We start from the raw sequence: 18,871 nt of genomic DNA, 5'->3' as shown, positions 1-18,871 counted from the left end.
ACAACAGTTTACAAACACCTGTTTATTGCAGACATTTCAGGCACAGATACATGGAAAAAGCTGTATTGCAGATTTTATACAGGGTGGTTTTAAGAGGCAGCAGGCACCTACCTCTCTCCCCCACCCCCAACACACAGCAACCTAGATCAGTCCCACTGAAATCTGCTCAATGTGCTGTTCTACCAAACAGCACATCATCCAGCCCTGTACCCAGTACAGCCAGGCAACCTCTGGGGGTCTGAGGAAGTCCTTGGCCTCCATCCATAGCTGAGGGAAAGGGGGGTACAGTTCAGGCATAGCTGTATTGCCCTCATCAATCCTAAAATCCCTAACAGGGAACCACCCCAAGTCCTGGGTTTGGTTTTAGCCTGTGGTTGCTACCTTGCCACCAGGTTTACACCACCAGGCCTCAGAGCTAAAGGGCTAGATTTGCCATAGGCAAGGCCTCTGTCCCCCAAAACTGAGGAGCATAAACTGTCCCAATAGTTAAGACTTCCTGGGATTTGAAGACAATGAGGTGTGTGGTTAGAAAGGGACTAGGAGGCCTAACGATGCCTTGCTGAGGTCTAAGAGGTGAGAAATCGTAGAGCACAAATCCCTCAAACTCAGATTGCCTTCCTTCATAGCTCTCGATCTATACTCCAAACCACCAGGTCTGCATCTGTGGGTGTTGGAGGCTGGCTGTTCTGGGCACTTGTCTTTGAGCAAAGCTATCTATAAAGCAGGTGGTACAGGTTCTGAACTACCCTCTTCTTGGCTTGGTATTTGTGGGGCACCCTGGGTGTTATCCTAACCCTTCTGGGGATAAAATAGGCCCCTCTCCCTCAAACCTTTGCTCAGAGGACCTGGACCTGATGTGCCATTCTTGGCAAGGCCTCTCCATGTTCAGTGGGACTCTGGGTCATATGTCCTGTTACTAGGGCCCTGACCCTACCCAGTGTAGAGGTCACAGGAGGTGTCAGAACTGACTACAGAGGCTTCAGTGCAAAGGAAGCTTCAGGCCAGACTGCAGCTCTCCCTGTCTGCAGCTCACTTTCCCAAGACCAGGGGGGCTGGGGAGGGGAGCACTATGCCCTACAGGGCTTCTCAGAGAAGCTAGCTCAGAGTGCTGCTTCAGCAGTCTTCTCCTCGCAATAGGCATTGCTGAGTTGGGGTAGAGGTGGGAGGGTGAGACATGAGAGCCAATTGGGCAAGGTAGTTATTGATGCCCAGCCAACTATTAAACTAATTAAAACAATTTAAACTGTTAAGAAAACTTTTGTGGTTTTATTGTATCATGAGGCATTGAAACATCTGAACAAATCAATGTCTGGGCGGTGAGGCAGCTGCTTTCTCCTTCACTTCTTTGGGTTACTAGAGCAACTTGTCAGTAGATTAAAAAAAAAAAAAAAAAAAAAGAGACAACCTTTTGCATTACTTAAGTCTTTCCAAGGCATGCGCTGGTACAACACAAACTTCTCCTGTCAGATGTAACTAGTCTAGTGTCCAAACATCATGCACAAAACCTAGGCGGCAGCAGCGCACTGCGCCCACTCCCACCACGGCCCTGCTCATTTGTGTATGATATTTGGAGCATCTGGAGGAGTGTGAATAGTATCGGGAAGAGAGGGAGGAGGAAACAGCATGAGTGCCTGGCTGGGAGGAGGTCAGCCGAAGTTGTGCAGGGCGAGCCTGAACATGTCATTGGTGCAAACCCAAGCATCGTTGATGTTCTTTAATAGGAACATCTGGTGGAATCCCATGATGGGGTCTTCATCGGCCTGTAAGGAGAGAAACATGATTCAGTGAGGGGGCCAGGGAACAGGAAGGGAGTTCAGTGGTAGGGTCACAGGGCAAAGAATGCTGACTTTGGGATCAGGCTCTATTGTCTTGGACTCAAATCCCAGTAGAGACAAGGGATACTTGTGAATATGAATGTATGAAACACTACACTGGGCACACAGGGGCCTACAGACAGCAGCTCATGCTGCTAAATGCACTTAGACTGCGGAACGATTCACCAGTTAGATACAGCTAAAGAGCAGAGAATGTACCTGCCTCCAAGCCCATGCCTCTGGGCACAAGTGACCAATTTGAAAGAGTTCTGCATGCTTGTCTTGTAAAAACTAAACACCCTTTTAATCCTTATACGAAGGTGTGTTTTTTTAAATTGATTTTAGAGAGAGAGGGGGAGAAACATTGATTGGCTGCCTCCCCTACACACTCTGATGGGGATTGAGCCCGCAACCTAGGCTGCTCCACAATGGCAACCTTCCCCTGACAAGGAATCAAGCCCACAACCTTTTGGTATATGGGACAACGCTTCAAGTAACTGAGCCACCCAGCCATGGCAAAAACTAAACACTCTTCGTGTATGGTTATGCCAGTTAATCCAATCAAGACAAGCAATTGCTAAATGCTGACTGTGGCCAAACATGTGAGAAGTGGCTCAAAACCCAGTTCACACTGAAATCACAGCTCTGCAGGGGCAACACACAAGCCTTTGTCATCAGGTGATCCACTGAAAACAGAAAAGAAAGAGACGTCCAGTCAAACTGCAGACCAGGATGGGGTAGGAGGTGTCTCTAATAACACTAGTTTTTCTGGGAATTACTATCAGCAAGGAAGCAAATCAGTCTTTTGAGGACTCAGAGTTGGGACAGAAACAGAAGAACCTGAAGCCATGTGGGAAAGGGCACTGCTTACTGAGCACAGCCTGGGAAAGTGGGCACTGAGCCCCGAGGAGAGACCTCCTCATTCCCAAGGGGCTATATGAGTATAGCCTCCGAGCAAGGCATCGTGGACAGGCAGGAGACACCCACAGGGAAGTCCAGGACACGAGTAGGTCCCTCTGAGCCCGATGCACAGCCTTGAGGGCTCCCTCAACCCCTGCATTAGACTAAGGAAGCCCTGCCTGGCCTCGGGAGAAGGCCTACTACTCTGAGCCCTGCCGGGACACATCCCAGGAGACTGGGACCTTGTCACGGAGCAGCCAATTGTTCTGCTCTGTGGAGGAGGCTTTCTGGAAACCAAAAATTTGGCCTCAGTCTGTTGAAGCACAATAGGTAGGAGTTTGTGGGAGAATTCATGGGGGGTGGGGACGGAGGTACTTCGAGGTCACAGGAAGCCTTTGAAGATGATGGGTCTTGAGAAGGGGAAAGGAAAAATGTGGAGAGAAGCAGTTCTGGGAATTTGCTCCGCTCAGCAGCCGGCTCAGGGAGCGGCAGCATGGGCTCCAGGAGGGCATGTTCAGGGCCACTGCCTACAGAAGGCTCACCGGCACCTTGGGGTACTATCATGGCCCAGTCGCCTGGCACCACAGCCTCATCTGGCTCCTATACCTTTTGTCCCTTTACCAAAAAGGATCTAAACCAGCGCTCTCCGCTAGAACTTTCCTCAGTAATGGAAATGTTCTATGTCTGTGCTGTCTAATAGGCAGCTACCAGTGACAGAGCACTTGAAAGAAACATGGCTAGTATAACTGAGGAACCACATTTTATTTCATTTTAATTAATGTAATTTAAAAATTACCACATGTAGCTGGTTGCTGTAATATTGAACTATAGCTCTAGATAGTGTCTTGGGTGTCCCTAGATAAGCAGGTCCCATCGCAGGGATGGCAGGGGCACAGGGCTGCCCTCTGCCTGCCCGCTTCTTCCTAGCAGCACTATTACCTTAAGCTGGCCCACAACCATGCTGATGATGCAGCTATCAGGCGTGGGCTGATGGTCCTGCGCCGTGATGCTGTGCTGGATTTTCTGGAACGGAAGGCTCTGTAAGAGAAAGAACGGGTGGTGGGCTGCAGCCAGCAGGGAAGGAGCTGCCTGCAGCCCCGCCCTGGCCCTTACTTACAGACAACTTCTCCACAATGGCAGCTTTCCCCTGGAATTGCTGTCCTTCCCACGTAAGGCATGACGCATCAATCTGAAAACCAGGAAATGGGGTCAGGGCCTCAGGGCACCAAAAGTACCTCTGAGGTCCTGAAAAGACCCCTAAAGAGAATCTTTCTTGGGGAAATAAGTCCATGCCTCGATTTCCCTGTCTGTAAAGGAGGGAACTGAGGATAGCTCCCAAACTTTACAATATTAACAGTTTCTTTAATTATACCCCACCGTCCAAGAGCTCAGGCTCTGAAAAATTAACATAATATAAACTTATTAAATAAGTCCAATTCTCAGTTTTTATTCAGGAAGTCATATAGCCCCGGCTGGTGTGGCCAGTGAATTGAGTGCCAGCCTGTGAACCGAACCAAAAGGTCACCAGTTGGATCCCCAGTCAGGGCATGTGCCTGGGTTGTGGGCCAGGTACCCAGCTGGGGGCATGAGAAAGGCAACAGATTGATGTTTCTCCTCCTCTTTCTCCCTCCCTCCCCCTCTCTCTAAAAATAAATAAATAAAATCTTAAAAAAGAAAAAAACCTTACGATGAGAGGAGGGGTTTAAATAACACTGAAACACTGTTATGGGCTTAATTGCGTTCTCCCAAATTCACATGAAGTCCTGACCCTCCACTAGTTCCTGATGTGACAGTATTTGGAGATTGAGCCTTTAAAAGAAGCGATCAGAGTCAAGTGTGGCCGTTACGCTGGCCCCCAGTCCAACAGGACTGGCGTCCCCATAAGAAGGGCAGATGAGGACACAGACAAGCACTGAGGGGAGGCCATATGCAGACACTGGATGGTAACAGCTATTTAGAACCAAGAAGAGACACCTCAGAAAAAACCAAGCCTGCTGACACCTCGATCTCAGAACTGTAGCCTCCAGAACTGTGAGCAAATAAATCTTTAAGAAGACCTGGCTGGCATAGCTCAGTGGGTTGCGTGCGGGCTGCAAACCAAAGTATCGCAGGTTAGATTCCCAGTCAGGGCACATGCCTGGGTTGCAGGCCACGGCCCCCAGCAACCACATATTGATGTTTCTGTCTCTCTCTCTTTCTCCCTCCCTTCCCTCTCTAAAAATAAATAAATAAAATCTAAAAAAAAAAAAAAAAGAAAAGAAAAAAGAAAAGAAAAGAAAAGAAAGAAAAAAAAAGTCATCCGACCTCTGATATGCATGAGCCCCGGGCTTGCCATATGTGGCCAAGGCTCAGCTAAAACCATCTAGCTGTGTGGTCAATCGGCACCAGTCCCAGAGCAGTCAAAAACAACTTGGGAACAGCCTATGTTTATCACTATCTATCCAACCTTGGCGGAGTTCCACTGAGGCCCTTTCTATGGGGGCTGCCATGAGGTCAGGGAGAGATGGAAGCTGATAAAGCCTCCCAAAGCAACCTGCCAGCTTTGCCCCTCCCCTCCAGACCTTCCCTGCCACAGCCGCCAGGGGCAGACCTCAAAAGTGCCTCTGCTACTCACTAACTGCGACATTAGGCAAGTTACTTATTTTTCTGAGTCTCAGTTTCCTGATATTCAAAGGGAACATGAGCTGAGGATTATGTAAAATGAGATACACAAAGTGTTCTTTTAAAACTTCGCTAACTCTCTTCTCTGGGTTAGGCCTGCTTTAATTGACAATAAGAAGCAACGAGGCTCTGGCTGGTGTGGCTCAGTGGATTGAGAATTGGTCTGCAAACCAAAGGGTCACTGGTTCAATTCCCAGTCAGGGCACATTCCTGAGTTATGGGCCAGGTCCCCAGTTGGGCACGTGAGAGGCAACCACACATTGATGTTTTTCTCCCTTTCTTCTTCCTTTCCCCTCTCTGAAAATAAATAAATAAAATATTTTTTAAAAAGAGCAACAAGGTGCTCTATCTGGTGTGGCTCTGTGGATTCAGTGCCAGCCTGCAAGCCAAAGGGTTGCCACTTCAGTTCCTGGGCAGGGCACACGCCTGGGTCAAGGGCCAGGTTCCTGGTTGAGGGCCTGTGAGAGGCAAACAAATCAGTGTTTCTCTTGAACATCAATGTTTCTCTCCCTCTCTTTCTCCTTCCCTTCCCCTCTCTCTAAAAATTAAATCTAAAAAAAAAAAAAAAAAAAAAAAAAAGGCAAGCAAAAGCGCAGCAGAAGCAACAAGGCAAAAGTGCCAGGATCCCAGAGTCAAATCAGTTCAAGCTTTAAAAATTCTCGATCTGCCCCGGCTGGATAGCTCAGCGGTTAGAGCATTGCATCAGACGATACACCAGGGTTGCGGGTTCAATCCCTGGTCAGGGTACATACAAGAAACAAAAACAAGCCCTGGCTGGTGTGGCTCAGTGGACTGCAAACCAAAAGAAACAAAAGCAAAACAAAACTCTTGATCTACAATAGTGACAATCCAATAGCACTTGTGCTGGATTTGGCCCTCTGCCTACATGGAGGGGTTTCTCAAAGGCATACCAGCCTCTCTGGGCTAACCCTATTTGTTTCCCATGAGTCCTAAAGGGCCTTTGGCGCCCCCAAAGAAGCTGGACCTGGGGCCTCCAGGAGAGCGCAGCTTTGCACTAATGATGCGCACAAGCTGCCTCCAGAGGGCACCGTGAGCACTAGCCTCTGCCTTCTGCCTACCAATCTAGAACACTGGCATGTCCAGAACCATGGATGGCCAGCCCAGAACACCCTGCCCAGAGTACCAGAATCCCTACTCTTGTGGAACATGACAGAAGGAAATGTGTAAACCAGCTAGCGGGGCCAAACCTCAGGCCCCCCATCCCATGGACAGCTCAGACAGAAGGACGCAACCAAATTCAGTGAGGGCTGCCAGAACTAGTGAACTGGATGAAATGGCCCAACACGGAACTAATCCCCTGGAGTCCCATTCTGGTCCTAGAGCGGCAGACTTACATAAATTGCGCCTAGTTGGGTTCTGTCATTATCAAATAACTGGTAGTAATGTTGAATGAAGCTGGATCCAATCTGCTCCCAAATTGGCTTGTCTCCCATTCTGGAGCGTCACCCGGCCTCGTTGAGACCTGCAAGACCAGAGAGACAGGGAGGGGAAGCGTTGGTACTGTGGGAGCAGGAGGTAGGTAGCCAGCAGCTGTCTCTTCACTGACCCCGCCCCCCTCCATGGTCTCCTTGAGCAGGAAGTCCTTTGCTGAGGTCTGTTCACAGAGGGAACATGGAGAGGCCCCAGAGAATTGGCAGAGACCTCTCCCAACACACACCAATGCAGGAAGTCCAGAGGTGAACAGACTCAGCCCCTCCTTTCAGGAGCTCTGGTTGATGAGACAGAGAGGTGCCAAGGTCATGGAGCACACATGATGGGTCCTAAAGGGGGACCCAGGACAAAGGAAGGGCAGAGCAGGTCTTTCAAAGCCCAGTAATGGGGTGGAAGAACTTCGCACTCTCCCTGTAGCTTTTTAATCTTCTCAATGACCCACAAGGAGGGTCATTTAAGGAGGAGCTACGCACTCTCCCTGTAGCTTTTCATTCAATCTTCTCAATGACCCGCAAGGCAAGAGTTGTTGCTATTCTTCCCACCCTGTGGGCCAGCAATTACTGGTGTCTACGTGTAAAGTGTCTTCGACAATGGGGAAACCCCCCCAAAACCCAGAATTATCTTCTGGAGGGTGGGCCCCTTGTAGTATAGGCTTCCCCAGCTAGGTGAGTGTTGTAGGAACCCATCTGTATCAGTGTACCAGCTGGCTTTGTTGTGAGAGGCTGCATTCGGCTTCAGTGAAAGACTCTTTCAGTGTGTTTGCCTATTTCATGATGGGTGATTTATGAGCGCATCTACCCCACACTGTGGCAAATGTTCAGCAGTGTTTGACCAAAACCTGTGTGACCCCTGTGCCCCACCCTCCCTATTCACCCAATCTCACCCTGGGTTTCCCCAGGTGAAAAAAATCCTCAGAGGGGAATGAAAAACAGCAGAAACACTAAAAGACATCAAAATCAATGAGTTCAAAAACTGTTGTGAGCAGTGGAAAAAATGGCTCGATAGGTGTATTGCATTAAATGGACAGTACCTTGAAGGTAACTGAAGTTTAAACATGTAAGAATAAATACACAATTTTTTATAAATAAACTCCAGGTTTCCCCCCCCCTTGTATTCCAGCCCTCAGTGCCTCAACACTGCCCTCGTGCTTTCTTGGCAGGTAGAGGAAGACCCAGTGAAAAGAAGGGGGGGATGGCTCCTCAAGGCCCCATTTGCTACAAGAACAGCAAATGACAACCCCCTCCCTATAGTCTTAAGGGGGCAGTTTGCATTTTTGAGGCCAGTAACGCCTGGCCCTTTCTGGAGCATTTCTTCATTGATGGGAGTGCCCCTACCTTCGACAGGGACAAGTTGGCAGGGGCGTCACAAAATAATAGATGAGAGATGTGGGGAGCGAGCTACAAGGAGGAAACAGTTCATTTCTTCACATCCCCCCATCCCTTAGCACTGCTTCTGCTGGGAGGGGCTGTCCCTCTCCAATTTCTGAGGGGAAGGGGAAGCCCCACTCCTAGCTACAGGCACCACAGCCCCGCCCAAGGCTGCCGGATGAGGGAGTCAGATGAGGGAGTCGCTCTGGTGTTGGCAGGCCCCTCCCCGGGAGGGAGTCCAAATCCCACTGCAGGATCTCCGACAATAGACCCATGTGCTGCCCTGTAGCTGCCAGACTTGAGAGGGGCCTGGTCCCTCTCTCCTGACGACAGGACTCTGAAACAGCCGTGAGCAGGTGGGCTTGAGCCTGGCAGACCACCAGTAACAGTGGTAGGAGGTGGTGCAAGTCACTGCCTTTTTTAGGGCCTTGGCCGCCTCCTCCTGCTCCATAAAGTGGAGGTGGGTGTGAAGCCTCACTAAGGGAACCTGGTCAAGCCCTCAGCTCGGTATGGTAAGTGCTAGTTCACTCCAGGCCCTGTGACCTCACCCAAGGCCAAAGGAGCCAGTGGGGAGGGACAGTAGCCCATCCCCAATCCAGCCAATCTTCTACCCTGTGACCAATAACTCCAGCCAATGAGGGGCCAGGAAGCTTAGCCAGCTTTATTTTAGGTCTCCTAGGAGGTGGTGGCACTAAAAATAGCAGCTCAGTGCTGGGATGACTAAGAAATGTCCAGGAAAGTCTAAAATAAGCAGAGGAGAAAACGTGGACTGGGCCACGCCTGTTACACAGGAACACAAGGTATGTCCCAGTTCACACTCTGCCAAGAAACAAATCAACAAATGGGAAAGGCACAGGACCGAGAGCCAGTCTCAGCAGTGTTGTCTTGGTGGCATTTCCAAGGGATACCCACACACAGACTTGGAGTCCTTGAGGCAGGGCACAGCCCCACCTATCCCTGCCCCTTCCACCCTGGTGTTCACTTCACTTAGCTCACTTGCTGCAGCCCAACCCCACCGCCTCGTACCCGCAAGGTGCCTCGCGCCCAGCCCCTGAGAGCTCTCTGAGAGCTCAGAGCCCCTGAGAGCTCTGGGGCGGGGGATAGCTGAAGGGATGGATGAGGGCCATCTCTCCTTCTGCCCTCAGCAAGGCTGGGCAGCCCTCAGAGAAGGTCTTGGAGAAAGAGTGTGCTAATCGGAAGAAGCAGCACAAGTAATTATCTGGAAAAAGGAAAAGAGGTAAGGGCAGGAAATTGGGAAGCCAGAGCTGGAGGGTAAGAGGAACTAAGGTTAGAAGCTGATCCAAAGACAAGGGATGACTTGTGGTGGGCTGGTGAGGCAGAGGAAGTGTGTGGGTGTTTTTTTTTCCCCCAATATTGTTCTAAATGATGCGATAACTTGCTAATACAAAAACTACTTGGCAGAAGTGGTGGTGGAGTGAAAAGGGTGGAGGAACAAAGAGACAGAAGAACCCTTTGGTCTGGTGGGGCAGGGCAGGACAGGGTGAACTTTCCAGAGAAACTGGATAGCTCAGGGTCTCCCAGAAAGTGTGAGAAGGAACCCTCAAAACTAAGTGGATTGCCCTGGCTGGTGTGGCTCAGTGGACTGAGCGTCACCCTCTAAACCAAAAGGTCGCTGATTTGGTTTCCAGTCAGGGCACACGCCCAGGTTGTGAGCCAGATCCCCAGTTGGGGGCATGCAGGAGGAAACCAATTTTTCTTTCCCTCTCTTTCTCCCTCCCTTCTCCCTCTTTAAAAGTAAATAAATAAAATCTTAAAAAAAATATGTGGATTGAGACCTTTGTTTTAAAAATGCCAAGCAGGGATCCCAAAGCCAGTATCAATGTCGTTTGAAGTCTGCTTGACCTTGATTTATTTCCACGTAATGATCATAACAGCCATATGGTCAGATTCCACTGTCACCCCGCTTAGCAGGTGGGAAAACAGGTTCAGCAATGTGGGCTGTCTCATTCCAAGTTCATCCAGTGGATCAGTGCTGCCACTGGGTCCTCCGGTTGAGGCCCGTGCTTTCTTTTCACTACCTTTGCATCCATGAGCTCTAAGCCACAAAGCTGGCCATGTCCCTCCCCTACAGCACCACCTTTGCCTCTGGGTTAAAAGCCAAACCCTACAGGTGGCCAACCACACCTGTCCCTGCCTCTCCAGCCATTCTCTCCTATCTCAGTCCAGCTCCACACCAGAGCTAACCAAGCACTTACACACCTGGAAAGAAACAAAATGCCAAGGTGCAGAGGCAGCCTCCCAGCAGATTGGGGACTGCCCTTCATGGTGGCTTCTCCTAGAGCTCTTGCAAGAGGGCCACTGACCACGCCTTTTCCTGCTTCGCCCCAGCAGCCCAGGAGGCTGACTGAAGTCAGGCTCCTCGAGGAGCCCAAATGACCTTGATGGCCTCTCAGCTACTGGGCATCAGCGTCCTCTGACCCTTAGGTCTGTAGGTTAAAAGACCCTCTAAGAATGTCTAAAAAACGGTAGCCCTCTCCCAATAAATTTGCAGGGTGGCAGGATGCCCCTGCCTTGTGAATAATTAATTTCAGGTTGTTTACATTTCCTGAGGTTCAGTTGTAGACCCCAGGTTGAAACTGCTGGCCCAGGAGATGCCTTTTGGCAACAGAAAAACTTCATTTTTACCCTAAAATTCAGGGTGTTTCCAGTGACAAAACTTGAAATAGCAGTGTCCAGCTGATAACACCTCCTTTTCACTAATGCATATTAGGTAGAAAAATGTGCTAAGGGCTTTACATGCATTTGTCCCTCACACCCTGCAAAATGAGGCTCAGCAACGCTAGCTAACTTGAACTTACTCAAGGCCACTAACCTAATAATAGATGGTGGGGCTGGATGGAACCAGTGGGCTCTAAGACCCCCAGCAACAGCTGAAGATAAAAATGAGGAGAAACAAGAAAGAAAAGCACGTGGAACTGCACCAAGAGCTGGGGCCCTGTTCTCTTGGCTCCGTGGCTTTCTCAGACAGGGCAGGACAGGCCTGAACCAGGACCTCTGCCTCCTAAGACAGACACCAAGCAGATTTCCACACTCAACAGGCGTTTTCATGGGAGATGATCTCACCTTTCCCCCAAACCTTCAAAGTCACAACTCTCTTCTACTATCTCAGCAAAGCGAAGAGATCTTGGCCTAGCTGAACCTGGGCAGGGACTGGGGCAGGAGAGTGAGAGGGAAGAGGATGTCACTAACTCCAGACTGGTACACAGAACGATGCTCACATGTTTAGGGACCCACCACTGAGGCCACTGGAGTGTCAGCAGATGTGCTGAGCTCATAGTGGGGTCCTTGAAATTGAGACCAGTGGTGGCCATTACCTTCACATCTACTTTCTGCCATACCCCAAACAGCCCTGAAGCATACAGGCTGGTAAGAGCTCCTCCAACAGGTGGGACTGACAGCTGCCGGCCTTGGCTTAAACCTCCAGGGCCCGGGCATTATCACAGGGAACGAAGGGAAACGCAGTGTACTGCCACCAGACAGAGCTGCACGGTGCCTGTTCTTCAGGAACACACTGCCCCTCTGACTTCCCTGTGACCCTCCAGTGACTTTCCTTTCTATTCCCCACCAATGAAGTCTGAACCACTTACCTTGACTTCGAAGCCTTGAGGGACCTGCCCTCTGGGCTGCCCAGCCTTGTCACCTGCCACCGACCCTCCCGACCCCTTCCTCTACAGACTCTGTGCATTTTTTTGTTCCAGACCACGCTAAGCCTGTTCTCACCCTAGGGCTCTGCAGCTGTTGCTCCTTCTACCTGCCTGCTCTTCTCCCTAAACCTCCCTGTGCCTGGCTCCCTGTACCCTATGCGTCAGCTCACATGTTACCTCTTCACAGATGCCTTTCCTGACCACCCAGTCTACAATAGCTGCCCAAGTACTCATTTCACCATCACGTATCTTTCTTTCTTTTAAAATCTTCATCCAAGGATATGCTTATTAATTTTACAGGGAGAGGGAGGAAGGGAAGACGAGGGGAGGAGAGAGAAACATCAATTGGTCGCCTCCTGTACACTCTGACTGGGATCAAACCTGCACCCTAGGTACGCACCCTGACCCTGGGATCAAACTTGCAGCCTTTTGGTGTACGGGATGACACTCCAATTGAGATATCCGGCCAGGGCATTAGGTACTTTCTTAGATAATACCTAAACTGAAGTGGCCAAGTGACCCACTTCCCTTCCACCTACGTCTTCTGTCCAAGTTGTCAGGAAACCACCCTCTGTGGTCCACCCAGCCGTCTGTCTGTCTGAGGCATGTAGCAAGTGGAGCTTGGCACCAACCCCCTCTTCTCCCTCCCAAGGTCCTGGTCAGTCACCCGAGGGACAGCTGTGGCTGCACGGCAGGCACACAACTCCACACTCAGAGGCCTGATCTCTGCCCTGCTCCTCCTCTTCTCCTTTGAGGCATCTCCACATCAGTGATTGTGGGGACGTTAGGAGTAGTCAACTGAGGGTATAAAGCAGGACTCAGCTGTAAGGAGCCACTGTGAGGTCCTAGGTGAACACCAGATAGAAAGGTAGGAAGCAGCCTCGACCTAGGAGCAACTGCCTTGTCACCACTTCTCTGCCTGAAGTCTTAGAGAGAAATCAGCCAAGGTCTGATGCCTGAACGGCTGGCCAGGACAGAACCCTTCCTGGCGCAGACCCCCGAGGCTGAGGTGCCTCCAGGACCCAGATGGCCTTGCCCACTTCAGCCTAGGGAGGGCTCCTTGGGGCTGCCCTGGCTGGCCCAGAAGCTACATTCTGAGACCCACATTCCGGTCTCTGCTTTGTACTCAGTCCCTGAGTAGCCTCCCTTTCCCAGGTGGCTCAGTGATGCCTGGGGCTCAGCCAGCTCCCATCTATGGACTTGCTGGTTAAGTACACACAGACGTGGCTCCCCCAATGTGGTCTGAAGCCCTTAAGCGACCACCCCATCCTCTGCTGCCACCACCATGCCTGACCAACATCACTGTGACACTCTGTGACTGCGACGAGCAGGGTAACAAAGGGATGGACGCGGAGTTCCCCGAGTGGTGGAGGGAATGCCTCCTGTTAGCCCAACAGCTGTGTTCCTTTCTTTCCTTTGTCTTAAAGATTTTTATTTATTTTTTAGAGAGAAGGGAAGGGAGGAGGAAAGAGGAGGAGAGAAAACAACCATTGGCTGCCTCTTGCACGCTCCCAACCAGGGACCTGGGCCACAACCCAGGCATGTGCCCTGACTGGGAATGGAACAGGTGACCTTTCAGTTTGCAGGCCGGTGCTCAACCCACTGAGCCACTCCAGCCAGGGCCAGTTCTGTGTGTTTCACTGTCTGAGTCCCTCAACCCTGTAGAACAGGTATGATTAGTATAGCTTTGTGGATAAGGAAATTAAGAGGTTAAGAAAAAACTCAAGGCTACACAAGGCCACTGGCATAGCCAGCATTAAAATGTCCACAAAATTGGCTTGGACTGGAGTAGCTGAGAGCCAACATCAAATAGCAAGAGGCATACAGGAGGCAAGATGAGGTGGTGAAGGATGGAGCCCAGACCTTTTCTTCTCTGAAATAAGCGAGCTCCACAACCCTCAGGACACGAAGCCCCTGAGCACGTGCTTCGCTGGTCGGTTTTATACCATAGGGATAACAGAGCTTGCATTCCCCTGAGCCTGAATCTGCCTCTGCAAGTGGAACTGACGTCTCTACACACACTTCTGGGAGGAAGCAGTTTCTGCCCAGAGGCTCTGATGGCCTATCTGAGGCTTCAAGGAAGAAACGTTCCAGAATTCCCCATTTACGGAGGCAAACAGCCCTCAGTGCCCACGCACCTTAGAAACATCCCTCTCAGGGGGTTTCTCTCCAGGCAGCTCCCTTTCCAGCCTGAGCTTAGGGAGTTGGTACAAAGCAGAGACCAGCAACAAATAAGGAATAAGGCCCAGGGCGGTCACAGCAAGTTCCCCAACAGCCAGTGATGGGAGCCCTGGGGCCAGCGGCAGGGACACCCCTAGGCCTCTTGTGTCCCTGTTCCCTGGCCACTAAGACACTTCCCTCGTCACAGCCAGACCTGAACAAAGGGTTCTTTCCAGGGAGACACATTCCAGCTGGTAGGGGGAGAAAAGGGAATGCGTCAGGGTGTTGACCAGAGTATCACGCAGGCCTGGACATGCTGCCCGCTTCCCTCATGGAGGGAGTCAAGAGTTCCTGGCACAGTGGCCAAAGCAAGAGAATCACAGAATCTCAATGCTGAGGAAAGGGTAGCCCATGCAAAACCAATTTGAAACACACAGGCATCCTCAATGGCCCACCAGAAGAAAAGTAACAAGAAAAAAAAGCCCATGAGGAGATTCAACTCCCATAAATTCTGCCCACCTTTCATTTCAATGTCTGTTCTGTGGAAAAATTTTCAGATGCACCCCCCTCTCTCCAAAAGGACTATTCCCTTTCATCCTGGGGAGGGTGGCTCCGTGTTTCACTCTGGGAAGATATCCTGATAGGTACCACTCCAGGAGCACTAGGCACTTGAATAAAAGTGACCTGAGAAGGCCCTGGCTGGTGTGGCTCAGAGGACTGTCGGCTTGCTAACTGAAAGGTCGCTAGTTCGATTCCTGGTCAGGGCACATGTCTGGGTTGTGGGCCAGGTCCCCAGCTGGGTGTGTGTGAGAGGTTCTTTAGTAATAGCATAGTCAGTAAAATATAATTTTAAAAAGAAAAATGAACAACTCTAGAGACTTTTAGGATACCATCAGAATACCAGCATACACATGCAGGGAGTCCCAGGCGGAGAGGATTGAGAGAATAAGATAGAAAGAATAATTAAGGAAATAGCCAAAATCTCCTCAAATTTATTGATCTACACAAGAAAAGCGCAAAGAACTCCCACAGGATAAAGTCAAAGAGACTGACAACCAGACACCAAAGAGTTAAACTACCAAAAGACTGAGGGAATCTCGATTTTAAAAATAATAATAATAAAGTAAGCCCTGGCTGGCGTAGCTCAGTGGATTGAGCGCGGGCTGGGAACCAAAGTGTCCCAGGTTCGATTCCCAGCCAGGGTACATTCCTGGGTTGCAGGCCATAACCCCCAGCAACCGCCATTAATGTTTCTCTCTCTCTCTCTCTATCTCCCCCCCTTCCCTCTCTAAAAAATATATAAATAAAATATTAAAATAATAATAATAATAATAATAATAATAATAATAAAGTGACCTGAGAAGATCTCCATTAAAGGGGCAGAAGCCACAAACTCAGACTCCAGGCAGGGAATAATAGGAAGGCCACAGACCACAAAATGCTGGTGAGATTCCCAGGCACTAGGAGAACACCCAGCAGAGACCTCTGAAGGATGGAGAAAGAGCAGGCTACAGAAGACAACAGCTAGATCTGACAGCCATAGCAATTTCAGGTAATGACAGCCTCACTCAAGGGGCCCCAGACTTTCCTGGGCCCACCATCTGGAGGTGCACCTTGCTCTGTGTACAGAAGAGGAGAGTAGGCTCACCTGCAGCTTTTCTTCTTTGGTGCTCTCATGGTTTAGAAGTCCCCTCTTCCGTGCAGAGCCCAGAGCCGCTGTAGGTCCTTTCAACTTAGCGATAGCATGTAACAGCAATTTTACCCGTCTACCCCAATACTATGACCTCCTTTCCCCAGTACCAGGACTGGATAGGATTCATTTTTCTACCTCCAGCCTCAGCCCAGAGCCTGACACACAGAAAGAGCCCAAAGAATGGTTGTTGAATAAAACTGATCATTGGTGAGAAAGAAGAAAGAAAAAATCCTTTCAAAGAATATACTAATGCCTGAGTAGGGAATCCTAGAATTTTTTGATATAAGGTGCCTTCTGGTTCTAAGATTTGAGAATTCTCCATCTCTTAAATCATTCATCCCACCCCAGCCCAACTATAAAGCCAACAGAATAAAATGTGTCGTGGCTCAGAGTGGAGAGGTGGGCTCCAGGTCACTAAAGAACCTAGTTTTGAGCTGGTTGAGAACCCAGTCATCTCCACACCCTGCCCCTATGCTTATGTAGTAGCCACATCCCAACTGTCCTGTGCCAGGGCCCACTTTCCAAGTCAGCCTGACAAGAATAGAAGGTGCAGAATGATTCTGGAGAACCTCATGGTTCTTCTTTTATCTCTGAAACCCATATGGCTTGCCAAGTTCCAGAAAGATCAAGGACTTCTGGGGGGATCCAGATGCCTAGCAATGCCTCGCTGACTCCAGGCGCAGAAGTTACAGGACTGGAATGAAGAGGGAGGGAATGGAATTTCTCCTATTCCTGTGTAACCCTGGAGAAGGAACAGTATCTTATTGACCTTGCAGAAAACCCTTGTGATAAAGCCACCCAGGGTCTTGGAATGTGCAAAACTAATCCACAGCCTTAAGCCTAGCTCACCTGAAATCTGTGTCCTAGAAAGAACTAATCCAGTTGATCCAGAGAGGGTCATAAAACCGGTTCTACTGTTAACAGATTCCACCACACTGGTCCTGTACACATCCTGTGAGGAGTCCCTCCTTATTGCCCACCTCGACTGGCGAATCAGGCCTCTACTGAGCCCACTGAATAAATATGACTTCTATGTAGTCATGTGCTGGGATGTGAACTAGGAGCGCTGAGTTCAGGGAGAATCCTAACCCTTACCTACCCTCCCTAACCAGGTAGAATGACTAGGCAGAGCAATTCAACTGCAGGAAAACTTCCAAGGCTAAAACCCAATGATCAGGGTGGGGATTGCTGGGGGCAGGGGGGAGGGGGGATAAGGAGACTAAATGGTAACAGGAAAAATATATAATAAAGATTATATATATATATATAAACAATTATCAGTACAAATTATCTGGAGAGATACACAAGCAGGGGGGAGAGGGGGTGGTAATCCAGAGGTGAAGACTTTCTGCACCATAAGCCTAACTCAACTCTTTTAAGAGACTTGCTTGCTACTGAGGCCAGGTCTGCAGAGACTGAGCTGCTTTTATATTTCCTGCAAGAGCTGTGGCTCAGAAGCCATACCGGGTCAGAGGAATCAAGGCTTGACAAGCTGTCTCTCCCAAAAATCCCATGGTATTCTCTGGCCTGGTCCCTTATATCATCACTCAATCAAATGTGCCTTTAGAAAACCTGTCAGATAACTACTCTATGGCTAGACACACCATTTCTCCTAAAATTCAATGGGGTCGCTGGAGTCATTATTAAGGACAATTTCCCAAGGCCCAACCAAACTTACTACCTGTTCACAGACTACTCCAACTGTAGGGAAATGAACCAGCAAGTGAGGGAAGACTGACTTTCCGCAGCTTTCCACTCTAATTCTGCTACCTGGGTCTCAGAAAGCCCCAGAGTGTCTGAATCGGAGTCCCACAGCCCAAATGTGCTTGACCCCAAATGTTCCCAGCCCAGCCTCTTGTTTGACACTGCATTCATGGATCTCAGGCCTGGATACTACTTCCCTCTCCACTGAATCACACCTTATCACCACCATTCTTATGGAATCCCCTCCTCTGCGGGAGGAAGACAAATGTTCTGGGAGGGGCAAATATGAGGATTAGGCAGTGCTGGGGTGGTCTAACAATGTGTTGCAGGCTCAGACATCCAACCTCACCTCCTTGGCTTCCTTCCTCCACTAACAGGGCAGGCCAACCCACCACAGCTGGGGCCCTGCGCGTCACTGAGAGGCAGAAGGGCGGGGACTGAGCCATCCAGCCTGGAGCTGCCTCATCGCATCAGGCCAGATCCTCTAAGGCTGGTGGGGAGTAAAGTCCCATTTGGAACCCCCTCCCCTCCATGCAGGAGAACTTACACATGAGTTCCAGAGTTGGGAGAGGAGGATATAGGCTTCGTTCACTCCCAGCGGGCAGACAGCCACAGGAACATTCACCTACATCCTAGCCAGGCTATGGTCGGGAACCGGGTAAGAGCCCTAAGCCCGGGCTGAAACAGGCAGGCGCCCTTACCCAGTGCTGACTCCGGAGTGAGCTGGGGGCCCCCCAGATCCATCGCAGGCAGGTAGCAGGACGTAAGGCTGGGGTCGACCTCACTGGCCTGCCTGCACAGCTTGCGGGACATGGGCAGGCCGGGTTAGGCCAGACCGGGCGGGGACCGGAGAGCCCCATCCGAATGGTCTGGACAAGAGAAAAAGGCCGATCCTAGCGCAGGCCGATGCACCCACTATGTGCACGATACGGCCCGGATAGGCGCCTGGCTGTCTCTCTGCTTCCCCCAGCCGCCGCCTCAAGAGGACCGGCGGGAGGCGGAGCCGCGCGCGACACATGGCCCTGGCCCCGCGCGGCTTAGGGCCGCCGGCGGGGGGAGGGGGGAGGGGAGGGGCCGCCCAGGGACTCGCAGCGGAGGCTCCAGGCGGCCGGGAGAGCGGCTCCTGCGTCCCAGCCCCCGCCCCGGCGCTCTACACCAGACACTCACCCGAGGGGCTGGCACGATGGCGGCAGCGGCGGCGGCAACCCAGCGCGGTCTGCGACCGACTGTCCCTTCCCCCCTGCCTTCCCTTGCCACCCCACTGCACTCTGGGAAACGCAGTCCCCCGCGCTCCTTCCTGGCATAGGTCCTCCCGGAGAAAACTACAATTCCCAGCGTGCTGTGCGCCGAGGCCCAGACACAGCCCGCCGGGCGGGAGGTGAGGCTAAACTAGGGAAGGAGGCTGCCGGCGCGAGCCCCTGAGAATTGTGGTCTAGCGGAAGCCTCTGGAACACC

General features: G+C 50.8%; 1 protein-coding gene across 2 annotated transcripts; it reads right to left on the bottom strand.

Moving 5' to 3' along the window:
* Nucleotides 1-14: 14 nt before the first annotated feature.
* Nucleotides 15-18,721, bottom strand: NUTF2 (nuclear transport factor 2). Of its 2 annotated transcripts, none has more exons than XM_028501759.2 (5): nucleotides 18,584-18,721; nucleotides 6,731-6,858; nucleotides 3,832-3,903; nucleotides 3,654-3,752; nucleotides 15-1,760 (listed from the first exon to the last, which is right to left on the bottom strand). In XM_028501759.2, the coding sequence occupies exons 2-5, from the start codon at nucleotides 6,827-6,829 to the stop codon at nucleotides 1,647-1,649; spliced, it is 384 nt and encodes a 127-aa protein (XP_028357560.1). In that variant the 5' UTR covers nucleotides 6,830-6,858; nucleotides 18,584-18,721; the 3' UTR covers nucleotides 15-1,646. The 2 variants fall into 2 exon arrangements, with proteins under 2 accessions (XP_028357560.1, XP_035867939.1); XM_036012046.1 differs by lacking the exon at nucleotides 18,584-18,721 and adding an exon at nucleotides 17,964-18,084.
* Nucleotides 18,722-18,871: the final 150 nt, after the last annotated feature.

This window comes from Phyllostomus discolor, chromosome 12 (assembly GCF_004126475.2).
Source record: "Phyllostomus discolor isolate MPI-MPIP mPhyDis1 chromosome 12, mPhyDis1.pri.v3, whole genome shotgun sequence".
In the NCBI taxonomy this organism is placed as follows: Eukaryota; Metazoa; Chordata; class Mammalia; order Chiroptera; family Phyllostomidae; genus Phyllostomus; species Phyllostomus discolor.
The sequence above is the reverse complement of the archived record's forward strand: the minus strand, read 5'-3'. Positions and strand labels throughout refer to the sequence as shown.

What these genes read in the sequence shown, in the direction of transcription:
- NUTF2 (XM_028501759.2), bottom strand. Translation starts at nt 6,829, where the DNA reads ATGGGAGACAAGCCAATTTGGGAGCAGATTGGATCCAGCTTCATTCAA. An exon ending in CCCAACTAGGCGCAATTTAT is followed by an intron (nt 3,904 to 6,730) that starts GTAAGTCTGCCG and finishes CCTGGTTTTCAG; the next exon opens with ATTGATGCGTCATGCCTTAC. An exon ending in TGGTTGTGGGCCAGCTTAAG is followed by an intron (nt 1,761 to 3,653) that starts GTAATAGTGCTG and finishes CTCTCCTTACAG; the next exon opens with GCCGATGAAGACCCCATCAT.